General features: G+C 32.8%; 1 protein-coding gene across 1 annotated transcript in view; it reads left to right on the top strand.

The window, feature by feature from the left end:
- LOC117175918 (transmembrane protein KIAA1109-like) overlaps positions 1 to 18,533 on the top strand; it is a 178,513-nt gene that overhangs the window by 40,594 nt on the left and 119,386 nt on the right. The window contains exons 7-8 of the mRNA XM_033365766.1: positions 1,843 to 3,266; positions 6,363 to 6,649. Coding sequence (XP_033221657.1) covers positions 1,843 to 3,266; positions 6,363 to 6,649 — 1,711 coding nt within the window. The remainder of the gene's footprint in view (positions 1 to 1,842; positions 3,267 to 6,362; positions 6,650 to 18,533) is intronic.

The following is an 18,533-nucleotide window of genomic DNA, read 5'->3' as shown; positions in this document are numbered from 1 at the left end:
TTTAATGTTAAAATATGAATTTTTTTTTATAACAATGTCGATTGGAGGACCCCTTGGCAATAAGATTTTGGGAAAATTCAAAATTATTCAGATTTTCTTTTGAAAGATTAATTTTTAAGTTTTGAAGATTTTAAATATGTCGTAAAAGAATCTGAAAGATTTTAAAACAATTTTTCGGATTAAAAATTTTTTATTTGTACAAAACAAAAACTAGAAGTTTTTCAAGAATTTTTAAAGCCTGGTTAAATATCAGTTGATTTCTTTATTTTGAAAAACAGAATTCTAGAAGAAAATTAAATTAGATTTAGGAAATATAAAAAAATTCTATTATGCTTAATTAATATTTAAAAGTATTGATGCAATTTAAAGTTAATTTAAAACTTTTGTAAAATTCCAGGTTTTTTTTTAAATGAGCATTATTGAAGAGTTTGAAAAAAGAAGCTTAAGATTTAAAACGAAACGGAAATTTTCATTAAACATCTTTTCAAATTAAACAGGAACTAAAGTTATATCAAGCTAAAAAATAAACTTTGTTAAAAATGATTTATAAAATCGAGGAAAATATTTTATTGCTAACTATAACAATTTTGAAAAAGAACTCGAGATAAACCTTTGAGATAAATATTTCACTATTTTCATTGTTTATTAAACAATAGTTTTGAGGGCTTAATGTTTTTCTCTCTTACTTTAAGTAAAAATTGCAACTATTATTTAATCGTAATGCTGTAGGGTTTTTTTATTCCTTAAAATATTCTCTGCAAATTTCATTGGTACGTTTTGTTTTTAACGTTTATTTAGGGATTATAAAATCGTTATTTTAATTTTAAATAAGCGATACAACATTAGAATTAAATAAGAATTGAAACTTTTACCTACAGAGAAAAAGGAAAACATTCAACTTTAAACTATTATTGTCAAATAAAGAAAACCGAAATATTTTTTTCAAAAGTTCACCTCGAGTTCTTTTCCAAAATTAGTTATAACTAACATTAGCGTATTTTCCTTCATATTGTAAATAATTTTTAACAAGGTTCATTTTTTGAACTTGAAATAACATATGTTAATAATAAATAATAATAAATCAGAAAGCATATTGTGTTCATTAAAACGCATAATTTGTTTATTAAAATATTTGAAAATCAGAAGTGATTCGGATATTTAAAAATTACACAAATAATTATATGTCTAATTGGATTGCGCATGAATAATGATTTGTTGTGGTTAGTAGAAATGCATTCGGATTTACGTCTAAAAGCAGTGAATTTTACGATTTTCGCTAATTATTTTTTATTCAAAAGACAATAAAAACCTTAAAAATTACGCTCTTTAGCCAGAACTATCAAAAAATTATTTTTATTTGAAGAACATTTTTTTAAACTCTTTCGTCATGCAATATTTGAATTCTAAGCCAACTGCATAGCTGGCGCCGCCACACGGCGACCGACAACTCTCATGACAAATATTTTCCACGGGCTTCCAGAAAAGTAGATGGGGCTGGTTTTCGTTAAAGCCACATCGTCAAATTGATAGATAATTATGAGAACCTCTGAGTCACGTGACACCCACGTGACACCAATTTGAATAAGTGTTTTACCGCCTTCAATTTTTAATGATTTTTTTTTTCTGTGGACCGACTCAACAAAAAAAAAAAATTCTAAAATTTCGAAACAACCCTATTAATCCATACTGTCATGTAGAGCTCATTTTTCTGGCTTGTTTCACTATTTTTCTTGGCACATTATTGAAACCTTATTCGCGTTTGCAATACTTTCCTGTCTGGGAAATTCGCCTAAATATCAGAAAAAAGCGAGGGAAATTATTCCTTTCCAACGATTTTTTCAGGATATGATCAACGACTGGGGTAGCAAATCACGACCAGACATTTTGCATTTTGTGCCATACACCTGGAAAATTAGCCTTCTAATGAAAGAATTTGAACTAATAACAATTAGTAACGAGTACAACTGGATTGACTGTTCCTCTCAGAATCAGGAAAATGCGCACATTGCCTTTTGCGGGGAATTCTTTGACCTCTCGTTCGATTTGCCCTTTACGGACTTTCTCCCAGTGACGATCCCCTTGCGTTTTTGGCTTCAAGGGGAGAGTGTGGATTTGGCCTTCTATCTACCCGAAGTCAACACCAATCGTGTTGTTCTGTTGGCCCTGCACAAAAATGCCAAAATCATGACGAGAGACGGTTCCTGTAAACCGATTTCGGAACTCAACCGGGGAAAAAAGTGGAGAAACGTCTGCCAGAGCGGATTAGGTTGGGTGGATTGTTGGTCCGTCCCGATTGTTGCCGTGAGCATCAACTACACTTACCATCCCTGTTCGCCCTTGGGACCAACACCACAAGCGAACATCACCACACCCGAGAAGGAGGAGATCCTACTCTCTCCGATGAGGATACCCAGATGCAGAAAATCGCCTGGACTCTATTGTTCACAGGACGGCAACCAAAAGTTTGATCCGCAGACTTTGATACCAGACAAAGTCAGTCTCGAGCTTGAAATTGGCCCCTCAGTTCTCTACCTGAACGGCTCTCTGATCAAACACTTTGTGCATCTGAAGGAAAATATATTCGGCGATTACCAAGCGTTCACAGACATGCAGAAAACGCAAACTAGTTCAACCTCGGTTGCTGCGGAGAAGACAAAAGACAAAGATGCTCAGAATAGCAGTGTGGAAGCTTCAGTGGAGGATGAAGAAGCGAGAACAAAAGCCTTCGATCCTCGGGACTATCGACCTCTCGAAGTTACAGTTGGGATCACGATGCACGATATTCAGGCGCACTTGGTGAAAAACTGCAACGAGAGTGATCCGCCGTGTCCGATTATTTTACTCGAGCGATTTGGATTTGAAATGAGGAAGGGCTTCAGGGAAACGCAGCTTCAGTTGCTGCTCTCGCCGGCCATCATGCTGCTCACGGATAATGTCACGAGGTCGGGAAAGGAGAGACATTTGAATCAAGGACATCTGATGTTGAGTGCCTTGCAAGTGAGAGGTCACGCGATGTTCAGCAGCGAGGGCAGGAGCCTGGACCAGGAGACTTTGGAGTACGCGTGGATGATCGAGGTTCAGTTGGGAAAGCTGAGTGGAAAAATCACTTCTCCGCAGTTGCATCATTTGATCACATCGCTCGAAACTTTTCTCTTGATGGCCAAGAATTCGGAAAATAGTTTGAGACCTCCCGATTTGCCGCATCATTGTCATCATGGTTTGTCACCGCTTCAGTGTCCAGACAGCAATCCTGATTTACACTACAGGTGAGCTTTTTGCAGTCTGATTATCGCGGATTTTTATTAAATTTTCAAGTGCCGAGTAGGGTTCTAAAGACAGGGTGGACGCTCGCCCCGGAACCAGGAAAAGACCGTCAATTTATTTTTTTGGCCGGGAATTTCACAAATTTTTAGAAAAAAATAGTTTAGAATGTGTAATTCGAAAATATTTCACTTGAAGACAGAATCAATTAAAAATTAAAAGGTTTTCTAATCAAATATTTTTGATAAAAAACGTTTTTAGTTGGTCAACTGTGAATATGAAGTAATTAATAATTTTTTTAAATCGAAATGCACTTCATTCAAGATTTAAAATGTACATTTTCACGTTCCGAGATACCCTGAATCCGCAGGGACCGTACTTAAATTACATAACAGCTGGGGGTGGGGGGGGGGGGTTGTTGCGATTTATTACGGAAGAGGGAAGGAGGTGCGTCATTTATTTACATAATTTTTGTAAATTCGCAAACTCTTTTGGTAAAAAATTTAACTTTTGTTTAAAATTCATAATTTATTGTTGATAAGTCAACTGAATTCGTTTTTGGATAAAAATGTTTTTTTTTGTTTAAAATTTGTCTTATAGATTTAAAAATTCATCTTTTTTAGTAGAAATATTGCATTTTTCTTGAATAAAAATGCAATAGTTCGGTTGAAAGTTGAACTCTTTTTTTGAAAATTTGTCTTTTTAATCTTAAAATTCACCTGATTGAGTAGGAATTATATCTTTCTTGGATAAAAATGCAACTATATATAAAATTGCAACTATTTAGTAAAGAATTAAACAATTTTGTTAAAAAGTCATCCCTTTTGGTTAAACATTCGTCTTTTTGGATTGAAAATTCAATTTTTTCCATAAAAACTTATTCATTGTTCAAAAATTCATAATTTGATCTTGAAAAGTCAACGTGAAATCTTTTTTGCATAAAAACTATTTTTTTCTCAAAATTTCTCTATATGATTTAAAAGTTCAACTTTTTTATTAGAAATATTGCATCTTTCTTAGATAAAAATGCAAATTTTTTTTCAAAAATTCAACTTATTCTCAGAAAATTTACTTTGCGTGTAAAATACGTATTTTTGTGTTAAAAAGTCAATTAAAATCTTTTTTGGATGAAAATTTAATTATTTTTTTGAATATTTGTCTTTTTGATTAAAAAATTTACCTGTTTTAGTAGAATTTTCATTTTCCTCTGACAAAATTCAACTGTTTGATTGAAAATTTAACAATATTGTTAAAACTTTTTTGATTATAAATTCGACTATTTAGCAAAAAATGAACTTATTTTTAGTGCTATTATTTATATATTTATTATTGTTATTATTATAAATTAATTTATTCTTATTTTGGTGCATAGAAGTGAACTAGAATCTTCTTTGGATAAAAATTTAACTATTTAATTAGCAATTAACTGTACGGATCAAAATTCAACTCTTTTTTGAAAATTTGTCCTCTTGATTTTAAAATTCACCTGATTTAGCAGGAATTACATCTTTCTTGGATAAAAATTCATTATTAAAATTTTATATTTTAGTGTTGAAAAGAGAGCTACAATCTTTTGTGGATGAAAATTCATGTATTTTTTTAAAATAAAAATTCATCCTGTATAAAAGAATTTTCATATTTTTTATATGTAAAAATGCAATTATTTGATAGAGAATTAAACAATTTTCTTAAAACGTCAAACTTTTTGGTTAAAAATTCGACTTTTTACCAAAACATCTCTTTTTGGATTGCAAATTTATTGTTTTGATAAAAAAATTCATCTGTTTGAGTAGAAATTTCATTTAAAAAAAATAAAAATATACATTTTTAGTGAAAAATGATTGTTTTTTGTTTGAGTATTCCACTATTTTGTTTCAAAGATTTAAGATGTCCACGAAGGAAAAATAAGGAGGCCCAACTCTTTTTCCTCACTTGGCAATAGAAACATTACCGTAAGTGGTATGCACATTATAGGAAGATCTTAAATTTTCGTGCGCATGTGCGCAGTTGTCATCTTCCTATACATGGAAATGTGTGCGAGTACGTACAATAAACGTCTAATATATTTTATAATTTTTATATTTTATAATATATTTGATGTTTATGTATTTATTTCTTGTATCTTTCGTATGATGAACAACAAAAGAACAGAACCTCTCTAACTTACGTTAAGTTGACAAACTTTCTCACTCGCACACTTTTCCATTTACAGGAAGAGGACAATTGCGCACCTGCGCACGAAAATTTAAGATCTTCGTGTAATGTGCCTACCTCTTATGGTAATGTTTTTATTGCCAGTTTCAAATAGCTTCATCTGTTTTATTGAAAGTTTAATTGCTTTGTTGAAAAGTAATATTTTAAAATTAAAAATGCAATTACTTTGGTAAAGTTAAACTACATTGTTTAAAAAAAATGTTATTGAAAGCTTATGCTTTCGGTTGAAAATTTAACTGTTTGGTGGAAAAGCCCTCTTACTGTTTTAAAATTAATTTTTTTAACCGAAAATGTAATTTTGAATTTTTTTAAAGATTGATCGTATTTAGTTGAAAAATCTTTCTTTTTTTGTTTATTTAATAATAATAGTTTCTTAGTTTTAAACTTAATTTTTGTTCGATAAAAATGCATCAATTTCGTGGAAAATGATTTTTTTTGCTGAAGTCATATTTTTTGTTTGAAATTTTCATTTTTGTAGAGAAAATGTATCTTTTGGCTTGAAGGTTCAATAATTTAGATAAACTTTTATTTCTTTGTTGAGTGATTGAAATATAAACTGTGACCCTTTTTTGTTGACCATTTATCTTTCTGGGTTGAAAATATTACAAGATTAAAATTCTGGTACATATTTGAATATTAATGATGAAGAAAAATGAAAAATTAGTCAAGGAAAAATAAGGAAATTTGGGGGTCTTAAAGAGGACCTATAATCCTTTACATAATTTAAGTACGGTCTCGTAATTAAATAAAGCAATAATTCGATGATTGATGGGGGTCCAGAGAACCATCAACATAGACAAATCGTGGAATTTTGAAAGCCTTCTATTGTGAGAATTAGCATTAGTTATGAAGAAAGTTGGCTGTATCTGATGAAAAGTTTATTTCAGATGTCCAAGTTCAGAGGACATCAAGTACAGAATGACGAGGGTGTCGATAGACGCATTGGACTTGTACCTTCAAGAATCAGGAACAGCCACTCAAATTTGGGTTTCGCCGATTCGTGTTTCCACCTGTAATTTGCACGGGCAACAAGTGAAATCTGGAGTGACTGGTGTCTTGCCCACAATATTAATTCGACAATTTGTCTCTGCATCCGGCCATTTTGCCAACACGAGCAATACGAATACGACTGGTAGTGGGCGATCGCACAACAACGCAAGTAGCAGAATGTCAGGTAAATCAAAAATTTTTAAAAATCAGGGTTGCGACTTGAACGAGAAAAAACCGAGAAATGGCTGAGAATTTAATTTAAAAAACGGGGAATTTACTTCTGATTTCAGGAAAATTCAAGTTTTTATTATTTTAATAATTTTTTGTAATTTAGAAATGTAATTTCTATTTTATATGCAGTCGCAGGTCTTCATTATTTCCATTTTATTTTAGTATATTAGATTATATTTATTATCATTATTTATTACTGATTTTTTTATATTGTTCGAGAGTACTTTAAGATACTTAATATTAATGAACCTACTTGTTCACGTAAAACTACACTTAAAGGCATTTAACTCAACCTAGAAAACTTAATACTTTTACCGTAAAACCCCAATAAATGTCTGGATTTTTATTAAATAAAAAGAGTTTATCATATTATTTGAAGAATGTAACGTTCCTTGAATCTGATTTTCTACATTGTTATCTATAATTTACTAGAAAAAGAATTTTCATATTTTTCCATTATACATATAAAAAGAAACCTTTTGCAATTTTTTTTCTCTAAATTAATTTTGATAATCGAATTGATGATATTCAGAACATATAGAAACAATCATTTTCTAAATTTTTCAACAAATGGATTCATTACGTTTTATTAGCTTACTCCTCATTTATCCTGACTTGAACAGGGAATTTGATCAAATATTACTTGGTTGAAAGGTAAACTTTTTTCTTACAAATTCACCACTTTGATTCAAAATGTATTTTTTTTATTTGAAAATTCAACCATTTGGTTGAGAATTTATGAACTTTGTTTAAAATGGTATTTTTCGGAAGAAAATTAATACTTTTGGTTGAAAATTGAACTATTTTGGTAGAAACCTACACTATTTGCTTTAAAATTTACTTTTTTTTGTTGAAAACCTGTCTGTTTGGCTAGATTGATGTCCGCTAAAGTATATTCATGGTTATAAATAATATTTATAATCATGAATAATATTTAGCAAACATCCATGATTCGTTCTTTCGTCGCCTGGGCGTTTTAACCCTACCTCTCATTCGACTTAGAATAAATTGACTCGCGACACTCAGTCAAAAAATATCAAAGTATCTCGGACACTCGACAGTGCAAGCGCGGCTTCGATCATCGTTCACGCTAGTAGACTCATGCTTGATGAAAGCACGTCAATCGTGCGACATCCGCGTCCAACCGCATTGCTAAAAAGATACTCGCTCGTTAACTTTGGCGATGCGACCGCCACGTGGCTAGCCGTTAAGTATAGCGCGTTTTGAGACCAAGAGTCACTTCTCCTAGAGCCTCCAGAACGTGCACATCAATTCTCCTGAATTAAAGGACAATTTCCGCCTTAACTCGCCTTCTTACCTTTCAGGACCCCCCTATCTAACATTTGCATGTCGCCTTCACAGCACAGTCGCAGCCGACCCGTTTTACGGAGATTTACTCCCGTATCGGAAGTAACACCCCGCCACGCGGAGAAATCCAACTTCAGCACGGAGAGAGTCTTGTCCATATCGACGAAATTCGATTCCATCATCAAAAAGCCCAATATCACCGTGAAAATCCCGTATCCCCACAGAACCCAATCCTCTGTTAGAATATGAGCTTTTAGCTCGCTCTCTCATGTCGGTGCTACATACCGCGTGCGGCAAGGCGCCCTTATCACCGTACCGCTAAGCATCTTGCTTCTTTTGGCTTCCGAAAGCCACGTCACCGCAAACGGACGACACCAACCCCGGATGTCGCACAAGCTCCCTCAGTCTCTCTCCTAGGACTTCCCCCGTAAAACGCCCTGATCCTCGCGGCGCGGATCCATCTTCTTCTTCTTTTGTGTTCTTTTCTTTAGCACTAGGTCTGTAAGCATGTCCAGGTTTTCGCGTTGGACACCCCTTGCTGATAACAGCGAGACCTATCCGGCCATAGCAATTATTTATAATTTTCTAGACTTTCAAGTATGTATTTTCATGGATAGAGTATAGATGGAGCTATATATGCTTAGCAGTGTTCGTAGAGTAGGTGGGTAATTCAAGTAGGATTGTTGTGTCCAATGTATGTGATTTCATAATTTGTGGGGTTCATGAGTCATAAAGCGTGAGCAATTTAAAGCATGAGGCGTATAAGTAAAGAAAAGCAAAAAGGGAGAAAGCAATATATAAAATAGCAGTTTAAACTAGTAGTTCGCAGTCTCTAAGAAATTTTATAATTAGATTACAAGCATAACTATTAGGTTCATATAAGAAGCTTTCCGCGCAGAAAGGAAGAAATTTGTTTTTTTTTTTGTTTAAGGATAATTCGAGTTTTTCCTTTGTTTATGAAAGCAGGGACAGGCTCATAAAACATGATTAATATCTTCTTCAGCATGCCCGCAAGGACATTCGTATGGCTCTACAAAATTTTTCCTAGCTAAACTACCAGCAAGAGCGTAATGATTGCTTCTAAGACGACAGATATTAACAATATCATTTCTATTTCCCGATTTTCATTGAAAAAGTCAAGTTTTTGGAAAGGTTGAAAACAAGTTTCGAAAGTAATAAAGGCCCACTCGTCTGCGTGAACTATCTCTTTCTAGGTCGGAATTCGTAAGTCTGAAGTGCGTGTCATAGATTCACTTGAAGAAATCAGTATAAGAGATTCGATAATCTAAAGGGGTTCCAGAGGTTAGAGCCATTTTGGCTAGTTTATCAGCAACTTCGTTGCCAAAGATTCCTTTATGTCCAGGTATCCAATAGAGACTAATATTAATATTAGCTTCTTTCGCAATGGAGAGAAGATTTCTTATTTTGTAAATAAAATAATTTTTGGTTTCTAAGTGATTAAAGTTAAGGCATGCATGTAAGACACTTTTGGAGTCTGAGGCTATTACAGCTGGGGATATTTCTTCCTCTAGTATAATTTCTAATGCTTCAGATAAAGCAGCAGCTTCAATCGTGAAAATAGATGAGTGGTGAAATATTTTAAATGTCCTAAAGATTTGTAATGGGGGACAAGTAATTCCGATTCCTGTGTGTTTAGTTGCTTCTTTCTGAGAACCATCTGTGTAAAATTTTTTTGCATTTTTGAGATTTTTCCTAATATATTGGTTAAAGTCCAGATTTGGGGAAGAACTTTTTATTAAAATTTCGCCCAATTGTAGGTTTATATTAGGGGTATCGAATTCAAGAGAGTAATCTAAAAGGTAGTTGAGAGGGGTATAGGAATGCATAATTTTGGACTCAAATTTATTTAAGTGCATGTAGTCATTTAGTAAGACGAAGGTATTTCTATAATTATAAGCATTATTTCTAGCTGTGGTTGATTCTAGCCTATAAAGGGATTCAAGTAATGGATGTCCTTCCATTGAAAAGACTTTTTAGAGAATTTTTACTGTTAGGAGTTGCAAGCGGCGAAGTAGGGGAGGCTCTTTTAGTTCGGCGTATATGACCGGGATAGGGATGGATATACGATAACCAAGGATTAATCTTAGAATTTGATTTTGTAGTTTGCAGATTTTATCATATGGTTTACAGCTATAGATTGTTAAAGCTTGGCATCTATATTCAAGAAAGCTTCTAATTAGAGAGTGGTACAGCATACGCAAGGTTTTGGAATTAGCGCCCCACCAAGTTCCCCTAAGAAATTTAATGATATTGGTAACTTTGTGGATTCTGTCTATTAGGTATGTAAAATGAGGTATCCAGGATAGCTGGCAGTCGAAAATCAGTCCTAGGAAGGTCACTTCATGAGAAAGTGAAATTCTGTTATTGTATAAAATTACATGGGAATCCCTTGGGATGCGATTCTTGTTGGAATTAAAAGTAACTAACTTAATCTTTTCCACTGAGATATTGAGGCGTCTTAATTTAAAAAAATTTTGTAGGGAGTTGAGGCTTAATTGTAAGATGTGGATGCATTTGTGAACGTTACGTGATGAGTAAAATATGACAATGTCATCAACAAATTGCAGAATTTTACATAAGTAATGTGTAGATGTTATATAAGGCTGGACTTGAGACACTTCCTTGGAGGAGACCTCTCTGAAATTTATGTGGGCCTACATTTGAGTTGTTAATTCTAAAGAAGACAATCCTTTCTGTAGTTAGGCATTCAAAAAATTTGCAGATTTCCCTGGGGACATCCAGTTCTCGCAAGTCAGTAATTAAAATATTAGGAACCACCCTATCATAAGCCGCTTCTATGTCGAGGAACAATGCTGCTGTGTAGGAGTTTTCTGCAAAAGATGTATGAATTTCTGTGGATAGGATGACAAGACTATCACTACAAGATCGATTCTTTCTGAATCCAAACTGAGAGTTATGGATTAGAATTTGGTTTTCAAGCCACCAATGTAAACGATTAGTAATCAGTCTCTCCAAAAGTTTCAAGAAGCAGGATGCAAGGGCAATTAGACGGAATTTGTGTGAGTTGGGTTTAGGGATTAGAAAAACGAGGTAGTTACTCAAAGATTCAGGAAAGGAACCGGGAGAGGATTTGGTTTTAGATTTTTTCACAGCATGTTTTATTTCTTGGAGTATAAATGGTAAATGGTACAGAGAGATAGTGTGAAGTTATGGTGGGAACGTAAGGGGGTGGGGAATTAGGAAGGAGAAGAATAGGAGGTAGGAAATTTGAGGGTGCACTGACTTGGTGGAATCTTTCTATGAAATCCTTCATTTTTGTTATGGTTTCTGTGTTTGCAGTGGAAGTGGTAGGTGAAGGCAGAGATAATAATCTATGTCTGAAGCCCCGAATTTTGTTCCAAACGTTAGAAAGCTTAGAGGTTGAAGATAAGGATTCACAAAAAGACCTAAACCCTAGTATTTTCATTTTTTAAGGTTCGTTTTGTAGTGGCTTCAAATTTTTGAAGGTCCAGAAAGTTCTCAGAGGTGCACCTGTCGTGGTATCTGCCAAGTTTGGCTTTTCTTTGTCTTTCAAGTTTGGTGCATTCTTCATTCCACCAAGTTGGGGAATTTGGATGATCTCGGGAGGGTTTGTTGTCTATTTCTGGACCTGCTGTGTGGAGGGCTGTATCAATTAAGTCAAAGTGTCAAATGCTTGAAGAGCTAAGAAAGGAGTTGGAGTAACATGAGTATCTGCATCATCAAATTGAACATCTTTTAAGGTTTCATAAAAGGTGGTCCAACAAACCTTTTTCAGATTGTATTTATGAGAGAAAAACTCGAAGAAAGAGGAAGAAATTCGAACAGTGGTGGAGATCGGGAAATGATCACTGCCCATTTTGTTTTGTTCAACCTTCGAGTCACTAAGAGGAAAGAGGTTGCTTGAAACAATAGTGAGGTCTATAGCTGATTTGCCTTCGTAGGGACGGGTAAAACGTGTAGGAGAACCATCATTGAGAATGCTGAGAGTAGAATTCCCAATCGTCTCTAATAATTTGTTTCCGGAGGAAGAGGATACATCGCATCCCCATGATTGATGATGGCAGTTGAAGTCTCCTCCGATAAATATAGACGGGAAATGTCCCGAAATTGTATTGAGGAAATTGTCCCAGTCAATAGAGATATTGGAGCACTAGGATTTCTGTATACATTAATTATGATGAGTTCGCCCCAATTAGAGGAGATAGAGATAGAAAGTGTATCCAAATGGTCCAGAAATTCATATACCGGAGTTTGAGTGAATGGAATAAATTTCCTAATTGCTATTACTAAACTGCAATCCATGTGATTGGTACGATCTTTTCGAATGGTATTAAAGTTTTTTAGAAAGAAGTTATTTTTTTGAAGCCAAGTTTCATTTAACAATACATCATAATTATGTAAAATTCTTTCCAAGGTACCTTTTTTATAAAAGATACCTCTACAATTCCATTGGATAATCCTTCACTTTGTTAAATTTCTCATAATCGTATAAGTTCAGTATGTTATTAAATGTTAAGATTATATAATATTTGAAAGTCCATTGTCTATGAACGGGTTTGGATTTCATACAATCAAGGGATTTAACAATCTGTTCAAGTCCCCCACTTTGGATGAGGGAGATGATTGGAGAAAAAAGTTTGAGTAAATACATTAAGGATGAAATCATATTTACGAGATTTTTGTTGTTGACAAAAGATGAGAGGGGTGGGATAGGAGATCTAGATGGGGGGCTAAGGGGTCGATTTTGTAAAAGAATTCCATTACCAGAAGGGCTGGGTTCTCTCGAGTAAAGGTAGGAGAAAGACTGAATAGATTGAGATTCCGATTGTGATGGATTGGTGTTTTTTCGGTGAGGAAGTGGAGAGGAGGAGGGGGTAAAGGAACGATGGTTTATAGGCCGCGATTTTCCTAATTCGTTTTTCTTCTACGTATTTGCGGCAAGATTTATCAGTGGCCCACTGGGATCCATCACAATTAAGACATTTAGGATTATCAGAGACTTTGGCGCAGATTTGATCTATGTCGTGGGGTTTTTCGCCACAGTATAAGCATCGCGGGTTTTTGCAAATGCTTTTCACATGTCCGTGGCTGTAGTAGGAGTAGCAAATCTTTGTTTGAGTGACATAAAGATCAACACGGAGGAAAAGGAAGAAAAGTTTAATGTCTTGTAAAAGATTTGACCATCGAAGGTAAGGAGAACTGTGGTACCAGGAGTTTAATTTCCCTCTTTGTCTTTTCATTCAAAGCGTTTGACTTCGATGATAGGGTCACAACTAATTAATTGTTCTTTAATTTCTTCTATTGAGAAATCAACAGGCACATTTCTTATTAGACCTAAACGAGTGATTCTAAAGTTAGGGATGTGGGCTTTGAGATTAGGGTTAATTTTTTCTAAGTTTTCGACAATTTTGTTGGCTCCAGGGCCAGATTTGCAAAGTACAGTAAATCTAGATGTTCTCTTCTTTTTGCGTTCAATGACTACATCCTTAAAATTTTTGTGTAGAATTTTACTTAAAGACAGAACCTGGATGGGGGGATTAGTAGTACTGTCGATTTCAACTGTGAATGGGCCCTTGTTATTATTAGGGTAGAGATTTTTCGGTTCCAGAGTTTCGTGATTGAAAGGAAATTGGGTGCTGTTAGTATGTCTCGATTTGGAGATATTACTATCATTATGAGGGTCATCTAAAGTTCTCTTGTTGGTAGCTTTTACTTTATTTATAGCCAAATGAGGGCTTTGCTCAGAAGGATTCCCGTTTTCGTTGTGATTATGATTAGGAGATACATTGCTTGTAGTTTCTGAGGAGATACTCGTATTCATTTCGGAGTCAATGTTCGGAAAAGATAAGTTAGGATGAACCATTACTTGGGAGGTTAGGTTTTGAGGATTCTGTGTGGAGGCGATTTCCTGCATAAGAGGTTTGTGAATTAGATTAGCATTAGTTTCGTGAAATTCATCTAAATCTTCATCTAACTGATCTACTACCTTATGAGTATAGGTCCCCATGCTTAGAATGAAGTACACTGGCCCGGAGGCCGGCGCTCTAATGAGCACCCACCTGCCTTTCCTTGTAGAGAAGTTCAGAAGATAGATTTTTTATCACCCTGTTTAATTAGTGATTGGTTCTCTTGAAACCCACAAGAAAACGAAACAGTGTGTCAAGAATCCGCGAAATCTGCCTAGATTCAGCAATCAGCTCAACCCTATTAACACTTGGTCGGCCATCTTTTCGCGGATCCATCTTACACTCCCCTTAAAACGTCGTCACGCGTACGGCACGCACACTAATTGTGGTTCTCCCACTACGTGTGCTATTTTGCTCATGATTTGCGCCCATGATTTACGCATGCGTGCACCTAATATCGTGCTAATAGAGAGGGCGCCCGATAAGTCCGCAATTCCTGGCATTTTCCGCCCCTACAGACCCCAAGTTGGAAAGTCATCGGACTTGTACTGTACTTGGATCTTAATCCCGGTAGTACTTCATGGTTCCTCTCTCTCAGGAGTCCACCCCTACCTCCACTACGAGGTTGGGAATATCCCGACTGGACGATTCCTCGATTGTAACAATGATCGACGATTATGACACTCCGGAGGCTGCTGCATTAGCATCCGATATTGCACTTGCCACCCCGTACAACCGAGTTCATAAAAATACAATTCGAATAACTCGCTGGCGTCGCAACATCATTAAGAGCGACAGTAATGCGTGTGATTGCTCCATCACCGCAGATCACAAAACCAATTAGCCGAGCGGTCTACATGAAAAAGTAAGCAGACTTTCATCATCTAATCGAAAACTTCCAAAACAATCGGTCCTTTTTAGGACCACCAAGTGTTTCAAGCATACATTCACTATCTATTTCTTATCTCTCCGTCTTGAATTAATTAATTTTCCCACTCAATCTAAGTTTAATACTTTTGAATCAGCCTCTACTCACAGACTAACCTCAAGATAATTAATCTCTTTTAAAAGAAACTTAATCTTTCTTGCTTAAAAATGCTTCTTTTGGTTTGAAAATTATTTTATTTCGGCTTAGGGTTAAACTATTTGGTTAAAAAGTAACTTTCATTAAAAATTAATATTTCTGGGTTAAAAATTCAACTGAAAAAATTATAAATCTTTTTTAAACTATAATGATTTTTTATTTTGATATTAATTTTTTTTCTACATGGGCAATTGTCAATATTTTTTCAATATTGATTTAAAATTGTGAAAAACTGCTCTCTAGTGATTAACATATATGATCATTAAAAAAATATATGAACCATTTGAATACAAAGATTTTTTTAAATGTCAATTTTCGGTATAAATAAAAATGCTGACGCTAACAAAAGAGAGTAACGTAAATTGTTGAAAAATGTTCAATCCTTGAAATCTTATAATATTTGTTTACCAATATCCATTTCCGGTGTAAAACGCTGACATAACCTAAAATTGTCGAAAATTGAGAATCTTTATTATGATTATTACAACAAATTTTAGAAGGAAACCCCAACTGTAAATAACAAAAAAACTATGTTAGGTCATGATTGTTTATTTAAACGTAGTCATTTGCATATCTGCTTTTTCTACCGCTTTAATCAAGAGTCGTAATTTTCATTCAATTTTCATTTACTAAAAAAATTCTATTTCTTAGAAGGCAAATAAAATAATTATGATAAAAACGTGATGGAATATAATTGTAAAATTAAATAAAAATTACGGATTTCGTCTAAATCTGCAGAAAAAATACAAGTACAATAATCAATGGGCCTTTTTTTGCGAATTTTGTCAATCAAGTTAAAGATTAGGTGATTTTGAACTTGATCGTATACCTAGAACATCGTTAAAAGGGATTATTTGCAAATTTAATTCTCGAAATTTATATTTTCACCAAAAATGATAGCGATATTTATGAAATATATGATTACGGCACTTTTTCAGGTAGGAAAATAAAAATTTATTCATAAATTTTATGTTATAACAACAAAAATATCTTAACTAAATGTCAGACATTCTACCTGCAAAACCTGGAACTATCGGATTTTTTTTAAAGTCATGAAATTTTTTTGAGAGTTTGCTTTTTTTTTTAATTGCCATATTAAATTGAATCACAATTATTATTAATTTATAAAAGTAGGTTAATATTTAAATATATTGAACTATTTTGCTGAAAGTTAAACTCTTTTGTTAAAAATTAATTTTTCGGTATAAAAGATTCATCATTTTAGTCAAAAACTCATGACCTTGCTTAAGAAATGAACTATTTTGTTGAAAATTCGTGGGCTCAAAATTAATTTTCTTACTGAAAAATTAACTATTTAAGTTGCAACTTAATCTTATTTTTTAAATATTTGTTTTTTTTTGTTGAAAAATATATTTTTTCCCCTGAAAATGTAATTATTCAATATTTAGTTGGAAAAGTATTTTTTTATTTGAAAATTTGTACTGTTTTGGTAGAAATTAATCTTCTGGGTTAAAAATTAATTTTTTGTTGGAAATTTAATCATTTTAGTTGAAAATTCATGTTTTTGGTTTCAAATTCAACCATTCTAGTTAAAGATTCATAATTTTAGTTGAAAATTCATTACTTTGTTTGAAAATATAACATTTTTTTTTAAAGTTAGTTTTTTTTAAATTGGTTGTTTTTTTATCGGAAAATTAAACTATTCCAATTGAAAATTACATGCTTTTAATTGAAAATTCATTTCTTATAGGTTAAACATTAATTTTTTACTGAAAAGTTAACTATTTCATTTTTGGTTCACAATTGATCTTTTTAATTGAAAATTCATGTATTTTCTTGAAAATTTGTCTTCTTTGGTCAAAATTCATCTTTTTGGTTAAAAAAAAATCAACTGTTCCAGTTAAAGATTGATAATTTTGTTTGAAAATTCATCTTTTTTGTTTAAAATTCAATTATTTCATTTTGGGTTGAAACTTCAAATTTTTTATTTAAAATTCAACTATTTGGTTGAGAATTTGTTTTTGATAGCTGATAATTCAAACATTGAAACCAAAATTAATTTATTTTGTTAAAAAATCGTCTTTGTGGTAGAAAATTAATCTCTATTGCTAAAAATTCAAGTATTCAAGTTAAATATTCATGATTATAGTTGAAAATTCATCTTTCTGGTTGAAAATAAAACTACTTGGTTGAAAGTTAAATTAAATTTGTTTTTAAAGAAATATGTTTTTTTTTGTGTAAGTTAATTTTTGTAACTGAAATTGTAATTTCCATTTCTGGTTAAAAACTGATCTCTTTTAGTTAAAAATTCAGCTATTTGTTTTAAAATTAATCTTTTTATTTGTAAATTCAACCGTTTGCTTGATAATTAATGTATTTTCTTGAACATTCGTCTTTGATAAAAATTAAAATTTCTTGATTGAAATTTTTTTTTAAATTTAAAATTTAACTATTCCATTGTTGGTTGGAACTTGATCTTTTTTAGTTTAAAATTCAAGTTTTTGGTTAAAAAATTCTCTTTTTTATTTTAAATTCGAACCTTTTATTGAAAGTTCATGTATTTTGATGAAAATTCGTCTTTGTTGTAGAAAATTCATCTTTTAGGTGGAAAATTCAAGAATTCCAGTTAAATATTCATAATTTTAGTTGTAAATTAATCTTTCTGGTTGCGAATAAAACTACTTGGTTGAAAATTAAATTAAATTTGTTTTTAGAGAGCCTGTGAAATTTACACAGACTGTCACAGTTCGGTTACCCCCTCCCCCCCAATTGTGACATCTTTTATGGAAGCTCTATTAAAATAAATATCTTTTGTGTGGATAATTTTCTTTTTTAACTAAAAATTTACCTATTCCTTGTTTGTTTAAAAATTGATCTTCTTAGTTGAAAATTCACCTGTTTTGTAGAAAATCAATCTTCTTGGTTTAAAATCCTTCTTTTTGGTTCACAATAAAACTACTTGGTTGACAGTGAAATTTGTTTCTAAGGTCATCTGCCTTAGTGTGGAAATTAATTTTCTTAACTAAAAATGTAACTATTTCATTTTTGGTTTAAAATTGATCTTCTTAAAAATCGTAATTTTTATTTGAAGTGTTAGATATAATACAAATTTGTTTGAATTATTATTGAAATTCATGGACGCTAGAGATGAATTCAAGGAATGATTAATTATATTTTTTGTATTATTTAATTATTTAATTAATCGACCTTGCTAAAATATTTAAGATCTTCTAATATTAATTGCATTTCTAGAAACTGAAAAAAACCATATTTTATAATAAAATCGCGAAGCCAAGTCGATTGTTTAAAAATATGAGAAACATTTTGATGGCTCCATAATTTAAGTCGACACCTTGATGATCGTAGTTTCAAGAAAAAGTGAGAAAAGGGACAAAATTCTGAAATATGGGAATAAAGGGAAAAAAGGAATAGGGGATTGACCGTCATCCCTGTTTTTTACAATGATTTTCTTTCTACAGGGTGGTCCATCTAGTGTTTGGAATTTGAATCACGGATTTTATGACAGTCAAACGTCAATTGTCATTCTTGATGCCATAAATAGTTAGTTATATGTT

Source organism: Belonocnema kinseyi, chromosome 7 (genome assembly GCF_010883055.1).
Source record: "Belonocnema kinseyi isolate 2016_QV_RU_SX_M_011 chromosome 7, B_treatae_v1, whole genome shotgun sequence".
In the NCBI taxonomy this organism is placed as follows: Eukaryota; Metazoa; Arthropoda; class Insecta; order Hymenoptera; family Cynipidae; genus Belonocnema; species Belonocnema kinseyi.
The sequence above is the reverse complement of the archived record's forward strand: the minus strand, read 5'-3'. Positions and strand labels throughout refer to the sequence as shown.